General features: G+C 42.4%; 1 protein-coding gene across 2 annotated transcripts; it reads left to right on the forward strand.

Moving 5' to 3' along the window:
* Nucleotides 1-1,312: 1,312 nt before the first annotated feature.
* On the forward strand, nucleotides 1,313-21,898 carry THOC1 (THO complex subunit 1). Of its 2 annotated transcripts, XM_085220851.1 has the most exons (22): nucleotides 1,313-1,572; nucleotides 1,844-1,917; nucleotides 2,010-2,070; nucleotides 3,325-3,391; nucleotides 4,290-4,408; nucleotides 5,479-5,527; nucleotides 6,036-6,131; nucleotides 6,421-6,503; nucleotides 6,857-6,930; nucleotides 7,501-7,609; nucleotides 8,680-8,811; nucleotides 10,112-10,212; nucleotides 11,964-12,030; nucleotides 12,226-12,276; nucleotides 12,878-12,948; nucleotides 13,820-13,843; nucleotides 14,275-14,370; nucleotides 14,613-14,678; nucleotides 17,646-17,729; nucleotides 17,955-18,102; nucleotides 19,560-19,638; nucleotides 21,482-21,898. In XM_085220851.1, the coding sequence occupies exons 1-22, from the start codon at nucleotides 1,477-1,479 to the stop codon at nucleotides 21,775-21,777; spliced, it is 2,043 nt and encodes a 680-aa protein (XP_085076977.1). In that variant the 5' UTR covers nucleotides 1,313-1,476; the 3' UTR covers nucleotides 21,778-21,898. The 2 variants fall into 2 exon arrangements, with proteins under 2 accessions (XP_085076977.1, XP_085076978.1); XM_085220852.1 differs by lacking the exon at nucleotides 13,820-13,843.
* Nucleotides 21,899-22,639: the final 741 nt, after the last annotated feature.

Genomic DNA, 22,639 nt, shown 5'->3' on the forward strand with positions numbered 1-22,639 from the left:
CTCTGTTCTTCTTTCATACACTTTTGGAGGAGGATGACAACGCTAGAATAATTTCAGTTTCTTCACTGCAGTGCTTTATTCATCTGATAATATGCTTTATCAAAATAAGAGACGAGAAATAGTGAAAAGACCTCATAGAGAGCTGAACAAACTTTCTTCCACGCCTGAATGGGTGATTTTCAGTATGCCTCACGGTGTATGACTCGTTCAAAATGATAACTCACACCTCACAACATACGCCGCCTGGGTGAACACTTCCCTCTGCCGGCAGCAGCACACACCAGCACACAGAAAATCAGGCCTTCGCTGTTCCTCCAGCATTTGTACTCTGCACCAGTGAGTTCGTGCCTCGAGTACTGTGCACAGTTTTAGCCCCTCACTACAAGAAAGACATCGAGGGCCTGGAGCGTGTCCAGAGAAAGACACAAAGCTGTGAGGGGTCTGGAGCACAATTCTTGTGGGGAGCTGGAGTAGTTCAGTCTGGAGGAGAATCAGGGGAGACCTTATCATGACCTGAAAGGAGGTTGTGGAGAGATGGGGGTCAGCATCTTCAAAAAAGGTAGCAGCAATAGGACGAGAGGGAATGGCCTCAAGTTGCGTCAGGGGAGGTTCAGGTTGGATATTAGGAGAAATTTCTTTCAGAAAGAGCAGTGCTGCGGTGGCACAGGCTGCCCAGGGAGGTGGTGCAGTCACTGTCCCTGGAGGTGTACAAGAACCATGTGGATGTGGCACTGAGGGATGCGGACACTGGGCATGTTGGGGAAAGGCTGATGGATGGACTAGGTGATCTTAGAATTATTTTCCAACCTTAATGATGCTATGATCTTTAACATTCGCTTTTTATAATAATAGCAAATGTAATTAACTACAATAAATAAAATACTGTTAGTAAATATTAGCCTTTTCTGATAGCACTGGGATTATGGATGAATGTTTTTCTTCCCTACGCTACAGGAATTGGGCAGCACCAGGCAATACAGAACATAAAAACGGTACGTGTAGTAAAGAGGGAGAGCTGTGAGGAGGAAAAACGAAAAATTCAGCAAGTTCGGTATGAAAACTGGACAAAAACAAACAAAAAGGATGAATTCGCGTACCCCAGCCGGCACCAAAGCTCCCGCTCAGAACGCGGTCACGGGACACGTTCGTTCGCGCATAGCAACGGCGCCCCTAGCGCGACGGGACAGCGCGCAGCTCGCCATGGCCCGGCAGCGCTCAGCCCCGCGCTCAGCCCGCGGCTCCCGCCGGGCCTGCCTTTACAGAACCGCGCATGCGCGTAGCCGAGAGCGACGCGCCTGCCCCGCCCGGCGACGGCGGCCCTCGGAGCCGCGGCGACCGCGGCCCTCGCGCAGCCCCTCAGCCGCGTGGCGCTCTCGCGGCGCCCGGAGGGAGGCGCCCCCCTGCGGCGGCGCCCAGCACGCCGCCCGCCCGCGGAGGCGGGAAGGGAAAGGCGCGCCGCGCGGTCGGGACGGCGCTATGGCGTCATCAGCGCGCGTCGTGGAGCGCCGCTCGACCGGAGCGATGTCGCCGCCGCTGCTTTTCAGCCTGCCCGAGGCGCGGCACCGCTTCACGGTGAGCTCGGCGGGAGGGCGGCGGTTCTTCTCCGCGGCGGACGCACGGAGCCGGGCCGCGCCGCGCTGGTGTGGAGCTGGCCGTTCGCTGCCCCCGTCCGCGCCTGGGCCGGGCCCGGTTCTGGGCCGCCGTGAGAGGAGAGCTGTGTGAGAAGCGCTGTGCAGCCGCGCGTTCCTCACACGAAGGAAGGAGGCGATCCCTCAGAGCAGCATTGGCAGCCTCCTGGTTTTGCGTTGGGTTTGGTAACTTCTGTTTGTTTGCGTCTCGGTAGATCTCCACCAGAGAAGCTCTGCACCACAAAACCCTCAAACCGCTGTTGAACGCCTTTAATCAGATTCCCGGGAGGTGAGTGGCTGCCGCTCTGTGTTCGGGTCGGTGTTAGTGATCTTGTTCCCGTAGCTGTGCTGTTAACTGATGGGAGGTGTTTGTGTTTGCAGCGAAAATGAGAAGAAGTGTACCCTGGATCAAGCTTTCAGAGTTATTGTAGAAGAGGAAATAGTAAGTACTACAGCTTACCAGCTGATATAAAATAAACTTGCATCTCCAGGTTCACAGTCATAGAGTTTGGAAGGGACCCCTGGAAATCATCCAGTCCAGCCCCCAGCTAAAGCAGGTTCCCTATAGCAGGGTGCACAGGAAAGCATCCAGGTGGGGTTTGAATGCCTCCAGAGATGGAGGTTTCACAGCCTCTTTGGACAGTCTGTTCCACTGCTCTGTCACCTTCACAGTCAAGTTCTTCCTCATGTTCATATGTGACTTCCTGTGTTGTAGTTTGTGCCCATTGCCCCTTGCTCTGTGGCTTGGCACCGCCAAAAAGAGCCTGGCCCCATCTCCATGACCACCTATTAGAAATTTATAAACAGAGATAAGATCCTGCCTCAGCCTTCTTTGGGCTGCACAGCACCAGGTCTCTCAGCCTCTCCTCATAAGGGAGATGCTCCAGGCCCCCAGTCATCTTTGTTGCCCTCTGCTGGGCTCTCTGTAGAAGTTCCACATCTTTCATGAACTGAGGAGCCCAGAATTGTACATGGTATTCCAGATGTGTCCTCAGCAGGGCAGAGCAGAGGGGGAACATCGCCTCCCTTGACCTGCTGGCCATGCTTTTATCAAGTGTGGGCTAGGATCCCATTGGCCTTCTTGGCCACAGGGGCACGCTGCTGGCTCATGATCATAAAAAGTTAACACGTTAATTGAGCAGCTTCATATAGGATCAGGAAATACTGCTTATTAAAACCATGAATGATATGGAAGTTATATAATTAAGACTGAGCACAGATGATTAAAGGAGATGGTAGTTGGGGTACTGAGAGGTGCTGATGTGTCTTTTCTAGCAGTTCTTTGTAATGCTCATGGAATTCTGCCTAGAATTAAAACCACAGTTCATTGTTTTACATCAAGAGTGGGGTGGAGCAGACTACCTGTTTGTAGCACGTAACAAAGCTGCTATTACAGATGGTGAGAGGAGTCAAAGAATGTTTTTGTTGTTTCTGCTTGATTGTAGGTAGAATGTGGGATGCTTATATTCAGGAGTAAATGACTGAGAATAAGTGTTGTAGGGACGGAAGCGATCAAGTTGCTCATTCAGTACAAACTCTGTATACATAACTGATGTGTCTGACTTAATAGACCAAAATTTTTGGGAACTGGAATATCAGTATGCTGTATCTATGCCTGCTTTGAAACAAGAAGTCTGATTTCATTAAGTATATTGATGTCTGAATGGAGAAGTTTAACGCTACTCCTTTTGTTTAGATAAACAAAGCTCCCTGTGAAAACCTGCTGGCAATTATTTCTCTAGCTATTAATGGAGTCACTGAAGGTAAGCATATTTTTCTCTAATCTGTTGACAGCTTTAGGGGCAGCTGGGTTGCTTTTAATTTTAATTTCTTGATTTTTGGTAAGATATATTCAGCAGTTCACTTTGATAGTATGTGGTCCTTAGGTTAGTGGTTAAGTCTGTTTCCTGAAGGGGGTGAAATATAATGTAATGGAATTTGGTTATATGCGTGACATTTGTTGGAACCTTTTTTTCAGTTCTACTGAATATCTGAGCTTATCCTCTATGTACTGACCTGTCAGTACACCAAGATATATAGATATTTACAGATGTTTATTGAATCCGTTTTCATAACTTCTTGTTTGTGTCAGAAACTGCTGTGCTAATCTCTTCTGAAGAGTCTCTCGCACCCTTGCATTTGTTCATCTGTTCGCGTTGCCTATCAAATACTCGTTTGTTTTATGAAGTGTAGCTCAACTACATACACACCTTATCAACTGTAGAATGAAGTGGCCTCTGATTGTGATGAATGCAGACATTACCAAGGTCTAGGGAATGAACATACAGACTTGGAGCACTGCTTCAGTGGTGCTTAGCTTGAGAAAAAGATTCTTAGATGTCTTGGATGTGTGCGTGAGAACAGACCGTGGGTTTAGAAGTCTAAAAGAGTTCACCCACAGTCTGCAATGAGGTGTTCAAAACTTCTGAGGTTTTTAAAATAGGTACTGTTCATTATTTGTTATGCATTAGTGCAAAGCTGTCATCTGCGTATGTATACATAGACAAATGGCTTCCTTGCAAGCTCATACTTGAGCCCAAGCTTTTTGTTAGGCATTGTAGGAACTTTTCTTCTTTTTGAACATAACATGTGCCAAATGCCATACATTTTATAGCATTTCTGTTCAGATTTGCTGAACAAAATATTCCCTGTTGCTCATAGGTATCTGCACTGCATCGACACCCTTTGTGCTTTTGGGAGATGTTCTGGATTGCTTGCCTTTGGATCAGTGTGATAAAATTTTCACTTTTGTGGAGAAGAATGTTGCTACGTGGAAATCAGTAAGTATTTTTCCACACTAGGATGTTACACCAAAGTTTTTGCATACCTGAAATGTTTTTACAAGGAGACTAATCATCTTTGTGTCCATGTTAAAATAGTAGCATTAAGCATTTTCTGCTTTGAATGTCAGATAACAGAAGTCAGGAAAGTAACAATAAAAGACTATGATGTTGATGGTTCTGCTTCTGTCTCTTTTTCTCTCCTGTCTGTGGCATTTATCTCTTGTAGAAAGTGAAAAATTTACTTGAGATATGCAGTTTCTATGAATGCCTTCCCTTAATTTAGGCAGCTGCTTCCTCGCTGCTGCAGGAGATCCAGCCTCTTGAGCTTGCAGGGGAAGAAATCTCGGGCGCTGCTTAACGGTCTTTCCAATACAAGATTGTAGCAATTGTGAACGTGTTGCCCTGAAATACTTTTGCTCTTAAACAGGCTGAGTTTTGAGAGCTATGCGAGGGTTCTGCATTCTTGCTATGCAGTTGTGCTGTTGCAGGAGCAGAGCTGTAGTGACAGGCTGCTCACTTTCTTGTGCTGTGGGCACTGCTAATTGAAGAGGGAATTCGAGGTCTCAGGCAGAAGTCTGAGACCCTGCCTGGGTTTCTTGACCACTTCCACAGGCATTCAGGCTGTTATATTTCAGATAACATTGTCCTCTCCAGTGTATTCATAAACTGCTTCTTATTATTTAAAGTAACTCCTATTTTCTCCCACTGCCAAATTATTGCTTCCATGAATGCTCAAAATCTTTTACGCTGTGCTCTTCATAAATGAATAGAAATAACGTGAAAGAATAAAGGCAATGAGTGTAAAAAATTAGAGTGTTTGAGGGGGAAAAAGTGGATCCTATTCTTGCAACTCATTGTCGTGTGCAATTTTTGGTTTTTGGTTGTGGTTTTTGGTTTGTTTTATATGAAGACTGGATTTAAATGTTGCATTTCATGCTTTCTTGAGATTTGTGGGACTGTTTTTTTTTATGTTGTCTTTACAAACTCATGACTTATAACTGAATTAAAATCTGCTTCCAAAAGTTTTGCTATCTCCTGCTGATCTAAATACCTTTTCTCCATTTCAGAACATGTTTTATTCTGCAGGGAAAAACTACCTGTTACGAATGTGCAATGGTGAGTTTTAGTTTCTCATTGGTGCTGGTTGAGAATTAAAGAACTCCCTAAAAGTGAGTGAAAGCGAGTTCAGTAATTTAATGTACACATAAATTTGTTTATAATAAGCAATAAAAGTAAGAAGCAGATCACTCAGCAGATATTCATGAATATTGTTGATTAATCAACAAGTCATGAGAGGTATCCTCTTCATCAGTGGAGGCTGTTATGGAAGATCATCAGATACGTATTTATTTCTCAGCAAAGACAAGGCCCCTGTCAGAGGAAATACACGAGTAGGATTTGTTTGAGCTAATCTTTTGTCACCATTGCAGGAATTCAGAACATAGATAGAGTGCACTTGGGAAAACAGTGGCTAATTGGAGGAACTTGCTAATATTTAAATTTACAAATATCACTTCTTTTTGTTAGTTAAGTGGGACTTGTAATTAAAAAGTCTGAAGTTGTAATGTGTGAAAAATTGAAAGCAAGACTCATGCTAATACTCTTTGCTTTTTACAATATTTAGACCTTTTAAGGAGATTGTCTAAATCACAAAACACAGTCTTTTGTGGAAGAATTCAACTGTTCTTGGCTAGGTTGTTCCCGCTATCTGAAAAGTCAGGTAAGGTTTTTCCACTTCATCACACTTAAAAGGTTCAGTGTATTTACTCTTTGTCATATGATAAGCCTATGATAGCTGCAGACCAAATCCAGTTGGTGAAAATTGCTTTGCATTTGTATTTTATTTCTTCTATCCTTACTGTTGGAAGTGGCTTTCATTTGTTGTCATCTCAGACGTAGGTTTTAAATACTCTTTCTGAGATTTTAATGGAAGTATCTCATAAACAACCAACTGAAAGAACAAACTTAAAAATTCACAGCTCCGAAGATTGACCCTCTGTTTTCCACAGGACTGAACTTGCAAAGTCAGTTTAACCTGGAAAACGTGACTGTTTTCAATACTAATGAACATGAGAGCACTCTTGGGCAGAAGGTGAGAATTCCTACATCGATTTCCACTCACTCTGCAGAAAACTGTTCTGTGTGCATTTCTGTGCAAACAATCTTACTACTCTGCATGGTATTCAGAACTGTGTGTTTCTAATTTAATTGTTGTTCCTCCAGACCAAGCAGCTGATTCTCAACATGGTTTTCAGTACAGTAAACTGTGCAGACTTTGAGGGGCATCAATGTTGATTAGATTGTGAGAGACAGGAGCTGCTGCTTAAAATAAGTTTTCCCTACAGCCTACAGAAGAGAGTGATTTCCCTACAGCCTTTTTCTGAGGAAAATATGTACAAATTATAGTGGCACTTATATCAAGTTTTAATTGTCTCTTCCTGTTAGCACTCAGAGGAGAGAGATGAAGGAATGGACGTAGAAGAAGGTGAAATGGGAGATGATGAAGCACCAACAAGTTGGTGAGTTTATAGCAGTTCTAAAAGTTGAAATAGAATTTTATGAACTGAATGGAAAGGATTCTTATTTCTTGTCCTCTTTAGACAGAAACGAGCAGTGTTTCAATTTCTTCTAGTGGAAATTGCTTGGGGTTGGAAGGAAACCTACTGGCTGTTTGAAAATGTTATATACCCTAACTGGTGTTCTTTCACAGTGAGTTCAGATTCCTTGGCAAAGCTTGTTGTGGTAAAATGTGCTTAGAGATAACGAGTAAACTCTGTGCATGCTTCTAGAGAACAAGACTGTGCTCCTCTTCATTCCCCAGCAGTGTAAAACTAAGATTACTTTTGCTTCACTGTTTGTGGTTTTATTGTGAAAAAGTAACAGTAGACTGTATGGGAGATTCTCAAAGGGACAAATCTGGATTTATGGACTTCTCAACAGGATTCACTATTGACTTCATTATTTCACTTACAAAATGAATAATATTTTCTAGGATTATACGTTCCTGAGCGGACTTCAATTGAATATAATGTTTTCAGTATAGATTTTTGTTACTATTGAGGTTTTCTGTTGTGTTTTTTTTTTTCCAGTTCCATTCCAATAGATTATAACCTGTATAGAAAATTCTGGTCGCTTCAGGATTACTTTCGAAACCCTGTGCAGTGCTATGAGAAAGTCTCATGGAAAACTTTTCTTAAGGTAATCCATCTGCATGCTTTCAACTAGACATGCTAATAAAAATCACTGTTTATGTGATTGAAAGTGAGCGTAGTGACAGAAAGTATTGAAAATGATAGTGCATGAGGACTAAGTGCATATTGCTGTGTTTTAAAGTGAGTCTTTAGACAGCATATTAAGATGCAGAGTAAATCCTCTAATAAAATTGTAGAAGTCAATTACAGAAGCACTTGATATGCAGTAATGTCAGAAGTATCTTTTTTGTTATTAATCGGTTGCAAAAAGCAGAACTTCTTTTATCTCATGATAAGAAAAATAGCTCTACCTAGTCCTAAGTCTTAACTTTGGAATATTGATTATTTTTGAATATTAATCCCACTAGAATCCTAAAATCGACAAGATTCTAATGAAACAGATCTCTGTAGAAGCAATGACCTGAGGGTCCCCTTCAGCCAGCTGTTTCAGTTTTGCTTACGATGAAGACTGAGGATGATTTATTGCAAAGATAACATATTTCTTCACGCTTGGTCAGTCAGTTTCTATTTCATAGTAAGAAGCTCACCTTTTTTTTTTCTTTTTTTCCTAATCTTCATTCTCTGTATTCTGGAAATAAGAGGTAACATCTGCACAGGCATCCTGATATGAATCTGGCTAATAAGCCTACCTTCTCAGCTTTAACAAAAAAACAAAGTAACAAGAAAACCACGATTGAGAGAATGAAGATAAGGTTTAAGTCTTTCACATGACTTTTACTGACAGATTTTCTTCAGTTTTAAGGCTCTGAATTGGTTTTCAAGAGCAGGAGTGCAAACTGCACTCTAACTTATTTACCTTTGCTTGTATATATTCTGAGCATTTTTAACGGTGTTTGGATGTAAGCAGTATCATCATGTAAGCCTTTTGTTCTTTGTAACATCTCTCAAGAAAGCATCTGTGCATTGTTCGCACATACCATGTTTTCTTAGTACGTTTATAGGTGTTGCTCTGGCAGTCTTCTAGCAGGTTTGCAAATGATTCTATGTGCTTGGTATTAAGACTGTGAAAATATTCTAATGAAATTCTTTTTCCCGTGGTAAATAACTGTTTTATAGTACTCAGAAGAAGTTCTGGCTGTTTTCAAAAGTTACAAATTGGACGACACGCAGGCTTCCCGAAAAAAGCTGGAAGAGCTAAAAACAGGCGGAGAACACGTGTACTTTGCCAAGTTCCTAACCAGTGAAAAGGTACAGCATCTCCTGGCTCGCAGTCAGGGTGGGGGAGGTGGAAGGGAACCTGGAGAGAGCATCTAGTTCGACCTCCCTGCTCAGAGCTCTCAGCTGGAGCAGGCTTTGATCTGCGCTGTGTCCAGCTGGGTTACGAAGGTCTCCACAGTTTCTCACAGTATCTCCTTGCCACATTGTTAATTAAGAGAAATTTCTTCTATTATTTTAAATTAGTTTTATTTTCTCTGTGGTTTCCCTCTTTTAGTCTATGATTCAGGGACTGATGTTTCTGGAATAAGAGTATGCAGTAAAGCTCTTAACTATTTATTGTGTTTGATGTGTTTTGTTCCATTTTAAAAAATGATATTGAAAGAAGAGCTGATGTAAAGGCAATTAAAAACACCGCTGTAATATTTTCTAAAGATTCTGACTGGTGATGTTAACCCCATTTCCTGCCTCTTAAGAGTCTTCTTTAAAATTGCCTTGAAAAAGATATTGAGAATTTTGAACTCTGTGAGAGTTAACTGAAGAATACAGCTCTATCAGATTTAATCCTAAAATGTTTGTCTTTTAGTTTGGAATAATTTGTAGCTTCAACTTCTACAGATATATATTAGTGGATGACAGAAAGCCAGTCTCAGTGCAAAATGAGTTTTCTCTTTCTGGAATAGAAAAGAGGAGAAGAGGCTCACAAAACCTTTGGCTTGTGTATCAAGAATTTTGTCATAATGTGGTATAGAGCTGATTGCTAAATGAGCACGTGAGTCAAAGGTCTTTAAGGAAAAAGAATCTTCAGAGCTCTCTTTGTATGAGCTATCAAGCTGCAGCCTATGGGGCAGAAACCAAGCGGTGTCAGCGTGCAGATGTTGAGTGAGCCATTTTGTGGTAGCCAGGTCCTTGTGTTGTAGCCAGTAGTTGATAGGAAAAGGAAACAAGCTGTCCTTCAGCTACTAAAACCTCTGAATATTTGTTTTTCTGAATTCTTGTTCATTTCAAGCTGACTGACACGTTAGAATAGGCAGTATGAAACGATTTTAAAAAGAATTTAGGAATGTGCTGTCTGTTTTACAAGCAGTTCTTCAAGGTTCTAAGAAATTGATTAAAAGCTTTGATAACTGGCTTTCCTAAATTGTGGTAACTGACAGTTGCACTGATCTTAGTTCCTTGTGGTGTATAGTCCTAAAAGCACAGGTGAAACTGAATAGTTTTTGTTGTGAAAACATTCCCACCTGACTTAGCTGAAGACATTTGTTGGATTTTTATATGTTTTGTCAGTTATGCATGGTTTTAAAATACGTGTAATTCTTCTGTTTTTGTCTAGCTGATGGATTTACAGCTGAGTGACAGTAACTTCCGCCGTCACATCTTGTTGCAGTATCTAATACTGTTTCAGTATCTGAAGGGACAGGTCAAATTTAAAAGGTAATATGGAAGTATCTGTGTTTTGAGTTTGGGGAATAATCCAAAATATTTTAGAAGAGCTTACATCTGTTCACAGATACGAGTTTCTTGTATCTGTGAAACCTTGCATCAGTAGATGAAAACTGACTGTGGTTATTTTACAGCAGTATGGGGGTGGTCTCCTTCTTACCTTTCTGTGCTCCTTTTAGTGTGATTTCCTACTTTCCCTTCCAGCAGCTCTGATGTTTGTTAAACTGTGTAAAGTTTGTGCAGTTTACAAAGCTGGCAAAAAACCATCTGTCTTTGCAAAGTTAGTTGTCTGACAGGTTAGTGAGTTGAGTGGGGTCTCAGAAAAGAAGAGACCACCAGGGCTCGTTTAAGGTAACTGCTAACCAAGAGATTCTTTCTCTGGTACCAGTAAGCTATTAGGTAGTAGTGCAAGCTGCTCATAGACTCAGAATGGATGCCATATATGTAACCAGCTCTGTGATCTTCTTGTGACGTTGTTTGCTGATCTGTTTTTTCCTAATGCACTAAAGAATTCTGTCTGAAAGAGCAATAATAACTGTGGCCATTATTGCTTTTATTAACTTGCGAGTCAGCACAAAGACCTGTCTTTTTCTACTCCATACTCTAAGGGATGCTGAAGAAAAACGTACCTGTATGTTCATGTTGTGTTGGCCATATGTGTGCATAAGGATGAATGTTTAAGGAAGTTGTCTTTCAGCTGTGGTACGCTGACCTTTAGAAACAGATCTCAAATAACTTTTCAAACTAGATTAGTCTCATTATCTTCATTCTATAAATTATGTACAAATGCAAGCCAGTGGCAGGGAAGGAATAGATTCAGGTATCCTGAATTGCAGTTCAGTCCAGTAGAGGCAATAGTTGGTCATTTCAATGACTGCTTGTTAAACAGTACGTTAAAGAACTCACTTCTCAGCAATCAAGGATAATGCGAAACATAAATGGCATCATGTAACACTTGGTGCAGATGTTGTAAGGTAATACAAATTATTTCCTTCCTTCAAAAGATATTTTTTTAAAGAAATCCTATTAACAAAGAGAAACTAGTTCTAAAAGCCTTTTTCGTGTTACTGGATTAACCATCATCATGTCTGTATCTGCCATTTAAGGTACCTAGTGCTTTGTACAAATCTGGTTTGCTTTTAAAGCATGTAAATGGCGTGGAGTCTTCTTGAATCAAAACCACCTAATGTTCAGTTAGTTAAAAAAAATCCATCTAGGAAATGAAATAAGCAATATCCTACTGACAGCATAAGGGGGAATGGTTTTAAACTGAAAAAGTTTTTCACACAGAGGGTGGTGACACACTGGAACAGGTTGCCCAAGGAGGCTGTGGATGCCCCATCCCTGGAGGCATTCAAGGCCAGGCTGGATGTGGCTCTGGGCAGCCTGGTCTGGTGGCTGGCGACCCTGCACATAGCAGGGGGGTTGAAAACAGATGATCATTGTGGTCCTTTTCAACCCAGGCCATTCTGCGATTCTGTGATATCTAAGCTATTGTATTTATCTCTCTACATTGCTTTCACTTTCACTTACTGATTGCTATCATCAGTCACACAAATGGACTTCCTTTTGTATGAAATTAAACCTGACAGTACAAGCCCCTCTAATTAACTCCACAAACCAAAAGGTGGTCAGCTCCTGAGACTACATTAGAGCATATTCAAAGGACTTTCCTCAGCTCCTCTCCAACTCCTCTCAGGAAGCATTTGGTGTAAATGATTTTTTTTTTTTTTTTTTCCCAGTTCAAACTATGTTCTAACAGATGAGCAGTCTCTTTGGATTGAAGATACTACAAAAGCAGTTTATCAGGTTGGTACAGTAGGTACTTCTATAAAAATTTGCATGGACAAAGTAATTACTTGTGTAATATTGTGTCAGTGACCCTTAAAGCAAAAAACCCACCATTTTCTTTGTTGGGTTTTTTTTTTTTCCTAAGTATTCAGTATTCTGCTATAAGCAACAATGCAATAATTTTATTTTATTTTTTTCCTCTCCTCACTGTAGCTTCTTTCAGAAAATCCTCCAGATGGGGAAAGATTCTCAAAAATGGTAGAGGTCAGTACTTTGGTGCATGTCTGAATTTAACTGAGTGTAAGGAGTGAAAAATCTGTATTGGTTTAAACTGGCTTTTGGAACACAGATGTAATGTCTGGGAGACTTTTTATCTTACCCCACTGAAGAAGACCTCATAGCATCTTTTTATTTTGTAGCCACATTTTCCCCATGTTTTCATGAACGTCATTTCCTATTTCTCCTGGGGAGAAGTGGAGATGTGCATATATGTGCTTGTATCCATACATGAGATGCTGGTGGGATCTTTACAAGAAGGAACGCTATGTCCAAAGACATGGAAACAAGACACAAGTGGAATTATTATTATTTTTTTTAAACTGTGTGTTTTCCCTTATTTCTTCTACTTTGGTACCTCTATTTGTTCACAGAAGAAAGCCTTTTCCAAAGTCATTGAAGAGTGGAAGTGCTTTATTTTTGAATAAACAAAACTAGCTGCCTAAGATTATACTGTCGACCTTCAAAGTTGTGACTGAAATGCACCGAATCAGTTTTTCCTTTACGTATAATAGCTAAATTAAAACTCATGGGGCCAAATTTTAAGGTAATTATGATCCTAATAACGTGGAATATTCTGTTTCTCCAGCATATATTAAATACTGAAGAGAACTGGAACTCATGGAAAAACGAAGGCTGTCCAAGCTTTGTGAAAGAAAGGTACCTCTCTTACTAAGTAGAAACTTGCTGCTTACTTGAAATGGTGGCTCAGCTTTAGAATATTTATCCACAGTGTCTGTGAACTTAATGAATCAGAGAACCTTGACATTATTGTAGTTGGATGTCCCTTCTGTGTGCAGAACACTCTTAGATGTCTGTCAAAAGTCATAAGGCTTCATTTTGCTAATGAAGAGATGGTGATGCCTCTGTGGGTCTCAGGAAGGCATTCCTCATTCGTGGCAGCATTTTGTTCTCTCAATGCCAAGGGTCCCGAGACTGGGGAGGCTGGACAGTGTTGTCTCCCTTCCTGTCTTTGGAAGGTGGCAGGATGAATAAGTGAATGCCTTGTACAAATACCAGTATGGATTGCCTCTGTGGAGCCATGGGCACTATGGCTTTAATAGGGTAGCAAACCTGGAATTTTGTGTTACAGTTTCCTCTTATATACCTTTATTGATTAGGTTTTTTCACTTAGTTGTGATCACTTAGCTGAAAGGAAACTATGGTTAAGTGGCTGTAGCCATCAAAAGATTTCCTGTGTAGTTAGTTACTAACTAGTGCCAAACTTAAACTTAGTCTCCGTATGTCTACTTGACTATTTTGAGGTGGTGACCAAAACATTTCCCTTCCATCCCTATTCCTTCTGCCCACTGCCACAGCCCTGTTTTGGTGAGGAGCAGCCTGGTCACCACTTCTTTGCAAATTTCCATTTGTGGAGGGCTGAGGTAGAACCCTCTCTTCCTGACTTCAGCCATTTGCAAAAATGGGGTGGGGGGTGGTGAGAAAAGAGAAGTTACTGTTGGGGGGAGGAAGGGGAAAAGTAAAGTTTTGAAATTTGACTTATTTATAAATGTTCTGTCTCCTTCTTTAGATCTCAGCCAGAGTTTCAGCTTGGGTAGGTCTTACCCTAACCTCAGTGATTTGGGATCTCCATTCTCTGATCCCATGAAATCAGGTGCAGCTGGGGAAGGAGAACTTGCAATCATAGTGCAGATGATCCCAGCAGCAGAGTAGATCACACTTAGAATGTGCTGCTGGAGTAAATGTGATTTGCTTCTTTCTCTGTATCGGGACTGATAAGCCTTTTCTTTTGTGAGTTAACTGATTTTGGTGTATGGCAAATCTCTTTCCTTACCCCCCTACTTTATGTTCTCCATCCTTCTCTTTCCCCTTCTCTCTTTCCACTCTGATAATCCCCATCCTTTTGAATACTTTCATTGTGATTTAATTCAAAGCTACCTGAAATGAAATAATGTGATTTTCTTTTCCTTAGTATTACTGGTTTGATCTTAAAGAGCACCTTGTTTGTTTGTTTGTTTTCTGTAGGCCTCCTGATTCTAAGCCAATGAGGCCTGCAAGAAAGAGGCCAGCTCCAGAGGACTTCTTAGGAAAAGGACCAAACAAAAAAATTCTTATGGGGAAGTATGTTGGTTTTTTTTCCTCTTATTTTGTTTTGGTATTTTTTTCTTAGAGGGTTTCTTTGGTATCTCTTCTGTTAGTTCCTACTATGTTTGTAGTACAAACCTTCTATCACGTGCTTTAGTGTAAAGAGTGGGATGAGAATTTCTGTAGCACTGTTTTTGTGTGTCTGTTGACTAATGGAATGTGGAATGCTAGAATGATGAATGTGGAACTTAATGTGTGTCTGTGGTTCACTTTTTCAGTGAGGAACTGACCCGACTTTGGAACTTATGTCCTGATAACATGGAAGCTTGTAAATCTGAGAGCAGGTAGGTGAGAAATGGCGTGTCACTGTCTAAAGTCAACCTCCAGCACTTGGATATATACAGAATTAGTTATTACAGTGCTACATGAGGAAAGCATTTATCATACACGCTATGCCATGTCACTGTGCGTTGTGAGAGAAGGTGCTTGCATGCATCTCTGTCTTGAAATATTCTTACAGAACACTAGTTTTATTGACTAACGTTTATGAGAGTCAGTAATTTTCATTGCTTAGTAAAATCTGTGCTAAAAAACCAGATGGAAAGTCTCATTTTTATATCAGGTGATTGTATAATTAAGTACCTTACACGATAAAGAAGATTGCCAAGTCTGGCTCTAACGAAGTTAGCAGATTTTTAGGTAGGTATATCTTTTGAGCAATACCAGGTAAGATGAAATCAGCTAGCATGCATTGTTTCAACACACATCACATATACTAGTGGTGCAGATGCAACAAAATGCAGTTATTAGCTATCTGTTCTGCTTGTACAATTGTAGGAAATACTGAAAATATCCTTTTACTTAACTGTCTGCTTGTTGGAGAGCACTTAATTCCCTTTTGTGCTGATGTGGAAGTTTGGGAACCGTCCCATTCCTTTTCGGAAGAGGGCTTTGCTAGTAGCATCCAAAAAGGCTGTGGGTGCCTGTGGAGAGGTGCTAGGTGGCAGGCATCCCGAATGGAGGAACTGCTTCTCCAGAGGTTGAGAGCTCTGCTGAGAAAGCTTCTGCCCTTTTTGTGAAGCTAAGATATGCAGGAAGGCCCTTACGAACTCAGAGGCTGAAGGAGTTGAGCGTGGCACCTAAGCTTCCGATTCCTTGTGCGTGAAGAGGAGGGAGAAAAACAAAGCAAAATAACAACAAAGCCACATACACAAATGCATGTGGTTAGCAGGAAGGAAAAGGTCCCAGGGAGTCTAGATTCACTTCCAAGTTTTATTATGGGCCTGTGTCTGGACACTGTCAAGGCACTGTAGCTGTTTGCTCTCTTATCTTCATCAAAATGGCATAGTCCTGCTTTACCTGTCTTTCTTTTAGGTAGCTGTTCTTGGGACAAAATGTGTGTTTTAAGTTTTTGCATAGTGCCAAATACAGTAGGATTCAAATGAGACGGGTTTTTGAGATGCTAGCTTTAGTTCCAGTAGTCAGTAGTAGTACTCTTAAATATGCCAGTGCCCTTTTTTCTCCCTTTCATTTTTTTCCTCTTCCCTAACTGATCACTGGGTTCTGGTGTAGAAGCAGATGTATCTCTATCAAGTAGTAGACAGCAGAAATATGGATGGTGGGTCTGCTTTGCACCACTGATAATCTTGGCCCACAGTAACTTACAGCTCTAAGTAAACTTGTAGTTTTCAAAGCAGCAAACCGTCCTAATAATGTGAGTATCATTCCTCTTATTACATCTTTCTGATCATGGTTCCTTATATGCTAGTTTGAATATCTTACAGAAGCAACTGCTGGCTATTCCAAGAACAGAAATATCAGCCGCCCTTTTAGTACGTCCCCTAGGAACCACAGATACTGTATTTTAAATCATGTTATCACAGAAGAACTGAGGTTGAAAGGGACCTGTGGAGACTATCTAATCCAACCCCTTGCTCAGCTAGAGCAGGCTGCTCAGCACACTCTCAAGTCAGGCTTTGAATGTCACTCCATGACACAGCCTGTCAGCAGCGTGTTCCAGACCTTGATCACTGTCACAGAAAAGTTTCTTTGTGGATTGTGATGTGTTGGTTTTTTTTGTTGGTTTTTTTTTTGTTTGGTTGGTTGGTTGTTTTTTGTTAGGATTTCTTTTTTTTCAGCTCCTTATGCTTACATGGAATTTCCTGTTCCCTGAGCTTCCCCTTGCATGTCAGATGTTTCCATCCATGCACAGCTTTTTGCATAGGCCTGCATTTCTTGTACGAGTGAGTCCAGAACTGGACCCAGCTTTCCAGATGCGTAGTAGCAGTGCTGAGCAGAAGAGAAACATCATCTCCCCTGGCCTGTTGGCAGCCTGAGGTGCTGCCAGCCTTCTTGGCCAGAAGCTCACACGGCTGGCTCACATTTGCCTTCCTGCCCACCAAGACCTTTTCTGCAGAGCTACTTTGCAGCTGGGCGTCTCTCAGCATGCCCTGGTGCCTGGGGTTGTTCCCATTCAGAGGCGGGGCTTTACATTTCCCTTTATTGATCTTCACGAGGTTCTTGTCACCCAATCATGTCTGCCTGTCAAGGTCCTTCTGAGTACAGCACAGTGACCATAAATAATTGAAATTGAGTAGGGATAACACTCTAGCTTTCTGTGATTGCAAGTGAAACTGGAATGACTGCATGTATATAGAGAGGGAGACGGGGGAGACCGTGTTTGTTTACCCTCTCCTATCAGATCACACCAGGTGAAGCAGCCATTTTAGATTCCTGAGTGAGAGCTATGCATGTGAGAGCATGTCTCGAATGCAGCTAGCCAGCCAGATACTTTTACAAAACTCTGTTTGCCAGAAGTCATGTCTTGTCCTGTATTCTTTTGACACCAAACGTGCTTTGAGATATCAGTGTGAAGGAAGCCTACAAGCAGGAGGAGGACTGACATTTTAGATAGTGATAGGAGAAGGGGGAATGGCTTTAAACTAAAAGAGAGGAGATTTAGGTGAGCTGTCAGGAAGAAATGCTTCACTCAGAGGGCAGTGAGGCGCTGGCACAGCTGCCCATGTAAGCTGTGGTGCCTCCATCCCTGGAGGCACTCAAAGCCAGGCTGGATGGGGCCCTGGGCAGCTGAGCTGCTGGGTGGCAGCCCTGCCCATGGCACTGGGTGGGACTGGGTGGGCTTTGAGGTGCCTTTCAGCCCAAACCATGAAGTGATTTTATGATATGATACACCTTTCCATATGGCAAAAGGGCTAAGTGTGTATGATAGGCAGATGTTTATGAAGAGACTGAAGAACACTTATTTTAGAGTGATATGCAAGTAATATTAAGCTCTATATTTTATTTTTTAGGGAATATATGCCAACACTGGAAGAATTCTTTGAAGAAGCCATTGAACAAGCAGATCCTGAAAACATGGTTGAAAATAAGTACAAGTATGCAGGTCTTTGTTTTGTTTCACTTTATTTTCATGTCTTTCATGTTTGGATTGCTAAAGAAAACAAACCGTTCTCTCTGATACTTTATATCTGTGTCAGACTCTATTAATGCACGAGTCTTTATAAGTTTGGATAGAATAATTATAATTAGGAAACTACTCAGATCTTTTTGTCCTTTTATACATAACAGACTGCTACCAGCTGGATTTGTGTTCATTGCAGGGCTGTGAACAACTCTAACTATGGATGGAGAGCACTAAGACTACTGGCACGCAGAAGCCCCCATTTCTTCCAGCCAACAAATCAACAGTTCAAGAGCTTACCAGAATATCTAGAAAACATGGTAATCAAATTAGCCAAGGAGCTGCCTGTAAGTGGTATTATCCTATAATAATAATAATAATAATAATATAATAAATGAATTAATTTGACTTCTTGCTTGTCTCTTTCTGCAGTCCATTTGGTACGTGGGGAAAAACACAAAAAAGTTTGTACAGTAAAGGAAAAATTGCAAAGGAAATTGGTTTAATTTATGAAGATAATGTTATCTGAAATTTAACACTGTCTAACAGCTTAACTGCTGAGCCCTACCTTCTGTTCTGCGGACAGCTGTGGCAATCCAAGCATTTCTGCACCCATTGCAAAGTTGCTAGACAGGAATGTTTGTGCTGAGCTGCTTGGGCTCAGTGTTGTGGTGCAAACCACTGTAGTGGAGGATACAAGCTGTGCTACAGCTCCCGGTGTGAGTAGCTGTTGTCACTGGGGCAGCTGCCTGCAGTGAAGGGCAGAGGATGCAGCTGAGGATACCGTGGGAGATCATTGTAACAAAGCTTACCAGAGTTCTTCTGGCAACCCCCTGACTTTTAGTATCTGTGAAGAGAAGTAGAACTGGTGGAGCTGTAAATCCAAAGGCATTGTCTCTTTGCGCATTCAACAGTACAGATTTGAGGCAGGGGCCCTTAGGGGTCTTTCAGGTTTCTCCGTACGCAGTGGTAAGGAAGGCTGGGGAGGGGTTTGTTTCTAAGCCTTAGAGTTAGCGCAGCCCAGCTGTTCCTTATGGATACAAACCTGTGGTTGTGTACTTGAGAGCTTTCTTGTCTGCAAAGTAAAATGACTGAGGTGTAATGGTTGGTTTGTAATATGTAGCTTTCTTGTTCGTTCAGCCATCAAAGCTAACTGGATGCTAAAAGTGATTTTGGAAAAAGTACTGGGAAGGGAGAGCTGTTAAACAGGTGCTCAATGCAGCATGTCTCGTGCTCCTCCTGTCGTTTAGCAGGTGTTATTGCACGAAACAAACACCTGGATAAGGCCTGTGACTGAAATGTAGGATAAAGGAACCTTTTGTTCATCTTGTCTGATCTATAGCTTACTCAGAGGGTGAGAAATCTGCTGTTTGCTTACGTGTTTCCCACCTGTAATTGTCTACTGGGGAGTCTAACAGTACAGAGAACTTGAGGAATTCTTAAGAGAGGAAGGAAATAAGTTTCCCAGTGCTGTAGACTTAAAGAAGGTTCTGGGGTTTGAAGTTTTTGCTTGTTTGTTTTAAAGAAAGTAATAAAGCAATATATGTGATGCCTTTATTGTAGTTAGTGTGGAGAGAATAGAAGAGAATCCCATGAAGTCAGCGGGACCTTTCTTGAGTTTTTTAATTAATACAATGTTGTATTATCACTGCTGGATACAAAGGGCTGCGGGAGAGTTTTAGCCCTCATTGTGGGATCATGTTAGATTTTTCCATTCTAACACACATGCCAGGCACCATCATAGAGCTGTAAAATTTCTTTAAACACAAAATTCATCCAATGATGTTTAGTTCTCTCATTGTAGCCTCCTTCTGAAGAAATAAAAACAGGCGAAGATGAAGATGAGGAAGATAATGATGCTTTATTAAAGGAGAACAATGAAAGTAAGATTTGCATGTTCTTAGTATTCTCTTGATGCATAGAGTAGAAGCTGTGTTTAATGGTAGTTTCTTCTGAGGGTTACCGCTCTTGGTTGCCCTGGCACTCCTCACTTGTGCCCACATTCGTACCAAATGATGTGACCTCCCCAGCTTACACAGCTGCAGCACCCCTTGGTCTCATGCTCAGCAGTGCTGACGGTACCTGACTCGTCCAAGCTGGAGAGGTGTTTTTGTTAGGAGCCTCTTTGTGCTGCGAGGCGTATGTTTACAGAATTGCTGGGCAGTTGTAGCTGAAGGGTCTGTACCGCTGTGTACAAAGCTCTTGTGCATTCCTCTGCACCTTTCCTCTTCTTTCTGCCCTTTAGATGCCATGAGTGAGGGCCTCCCTAAAGTTGGGTATGTAGCTATAAGACTTTGAGAAACAGATCTATTCATCTCCTATCTTTACTTCATCTTCATTTAAAGGCAAAAGCTTCTCTGACGGAGGAGACAAGAGCCTTCCTGACAAATGCTCTCTCTCATTCCCCTCCATGAGCCAGCCCATTCCTTTTTGCCTCTTGCCCATAACCTTGGTTGTTGTGCTCTCACAATTCCTCCCATCTCCTGTGTCTGTGAACTACTTCCTCCATCCTCATTCATGCCTTCATCTCATAATGCCTTATCTCTTGTGCTCTGTACCCCTGTCCATGAGCTCTTGTCCCTGGCACAGGCAGGAGGGCTGTGCAGAGTGGGGAGCTCCCACCCCAGGACCTCAGGATTTGGTTGAGAGATTTTTGTTGCTGGAGAGCTGCCGGGGGCCTGTGTCCATGTCGCTTCTGTTGCCTCCTCCATCAGCCCCTGACCTCTTCATTTCCAGTCTCTGTGCTGATAGTGGAGTTCTCTTGAACCTACTGCTGCCTGAATCCACCAACTGAGTTTCACTGTGTACATCTTTCTTTAAATGTTGTCTTAAAGCAAAGACTGTGGTCTGCGTGGTGTGTTTAGAGCTAATGGAAGTGATCAAGGTGCTTTTTGTTCTTCTGTCATTCGTGATCCTTGGATCTTTCCCCTGGGTCTGGTGGGTTTAGCTCGGGTCAGTGAGGATCAGTGAGCTAAATCCATACTTAGCACTGTGAGGAGCTGGAGCTCAGTTTGTGCCCGCTCACTGTTCGAGTGGCACGAGGGTGAGCGGCTCATTAAAATCAGGAATATGCTGACTTCCTGTGCATAATTAATTCAGTCATTACATGGTTTTTCTTTGAAAGTGTGTAAAATAACCACCAGTGGCAAACCACAGGTTATAACCCATGATGAGCTGTAGATGGGTAATTTGCTTGTGTGGTCACTTGGCTTCTCAGCAAAGCACAGGAGTCAAGGTTGTTGCTGTGATGCTGGAATGCTTAGAGCACTGACTACATATTGAAACTGAGCCCTTGTTCATGCCCTGTCCCCACTCTGCTTTGTGGCTCCTTAGCTGCTCTTTGCAAATCAACACAGTGTTACCTGGGTTAAGTCTATGAAGTGAGCGTGAGAGACAATCAGTGTGCTGTGCCACTGCAGCTGACTCACGTACTGCAGGCTCCCTGTGCAGATCCCTGCTTTCACTTTGGCAGAGGCTTCAGCGGTTCTCTCTAAGTCAAGCAGGCTCTACTTCAATGCAGTGACTAACAGGGGGTGTTCTGCTTGAAACCCAAGTGATACAACCGTACAAAGCCTGTGCTGCTGAGCAGCTTTTAAAGGCTCACTGAGGGGGTTGCTGGTGATGAAATCAGAGGTTCAGAGCGGGGCAGCTCAGGAAGGGATTGCAGTATCTGCTTGAGACACTCCCTGAGTCTTGCTGTGATTCTTTTGTTTTCTTTTCCTCCAGGTCCAGAGGTACAACGGGACAAACCCATGACGGGGGAACAAATGGAAGCATTTGCCATCAGGCTGGGGGAGCACTGGAGGGCTTTGGCCCCCTACTTGGAAATGAAGGATTCCGACATTCGTCAGATCGAGGCGGATAGTGACGACGTGAAGATGAGAGCCAAGCAGCTGCTGGTTGCCTGGCAGGACCAGGAGGGTGCACACTCCACACCAGAGAACCTGATCACCGCGCTGAGCAAAGCGGGGCTGGGGGACCTTGCCGAGAGCCTGACCAATGACACCGACACTGGCAGCTAGCGTGCTGCCTCCCTTCTTCTTGGTGAGGTTATGGTGATACCCTTGGTACTAGGAGCAGGTCTTTGATAGGTATTTCATTTCAAAAAAAAAAAAAAACAATAAACCCTTTTTATAATATTCATAGATTTCCCTTGTTTTTTGAGAAAATAATTATTCATCCTTTGCATGATTCATCAGAGATGATGGAAAAGGAGACTGGGGACTGGAGTTGCTCATAGTAGGGCTCAAGAGGAATGACTCCTACATCCTCCTGTAGGTGTTGGCAGCTCTAGAGCACGCTACTGAACCTGCTGGCAAATGAGACACTGAGGAAATGGGGCTGGGTGGGAGACATGAGGCATTGTGTGCATCCTCAGTGCTGCAGGCTTTGTTCAGCCTGGAAGATTCTCCCTGCATAGGAACTCCTCCCTCTGGTGTGAACTGGGATGGAAAATTTCCTTGTTTATGAAGCAGCAGTGTGTTCTGGGACAGGGAGCAGCTTGCTGGATGAGTACAAGCTGTTCCTGTAGCTGGGTTTGTTCTTTGTTGAAAAAGATCAAGTGTTTTGTTATGTTGTAGCCCGCTAGAGCTTTGGCTGGGGCCTGTTGTGGTGGCATCACGACCATCAGGGAAGGATCTCCAATGGCCATTTGAATTGGAGCATCTTTTAACACCTGTTATTTCCCCTGGTGTTCTGTAGCTGAGGTACCATGGCCTCGACACTGGGAAAGCTGGGGCTAAGGAAGGCCCTAACAGATGGTGAATGAAGCAGCTGTGCTTGGTGAATTATTACCAATTCCTGCAGCATGAACTGTAATATCAGTGCTTGTGTTCAAGGCATGAGGCTGGCATTGAGCTGCCCTTAATCTGGATGCCATCCTTC

The sequence above is a fragment of the Meleagris gallopavo genome, chromosome 3 (genome assembly GCF_905368555.1).
Source record: "Meleagris gallopavo chromosome 3, MGAL_WU_HG_1.1, whole genome shotgun sequence".
Taxonomy (NCBI): Eukaryota; Metazoa; Chordata; class Aves; order Galliformes; family Phasianidae; genus Meleagris; species Meleagris gallopavo.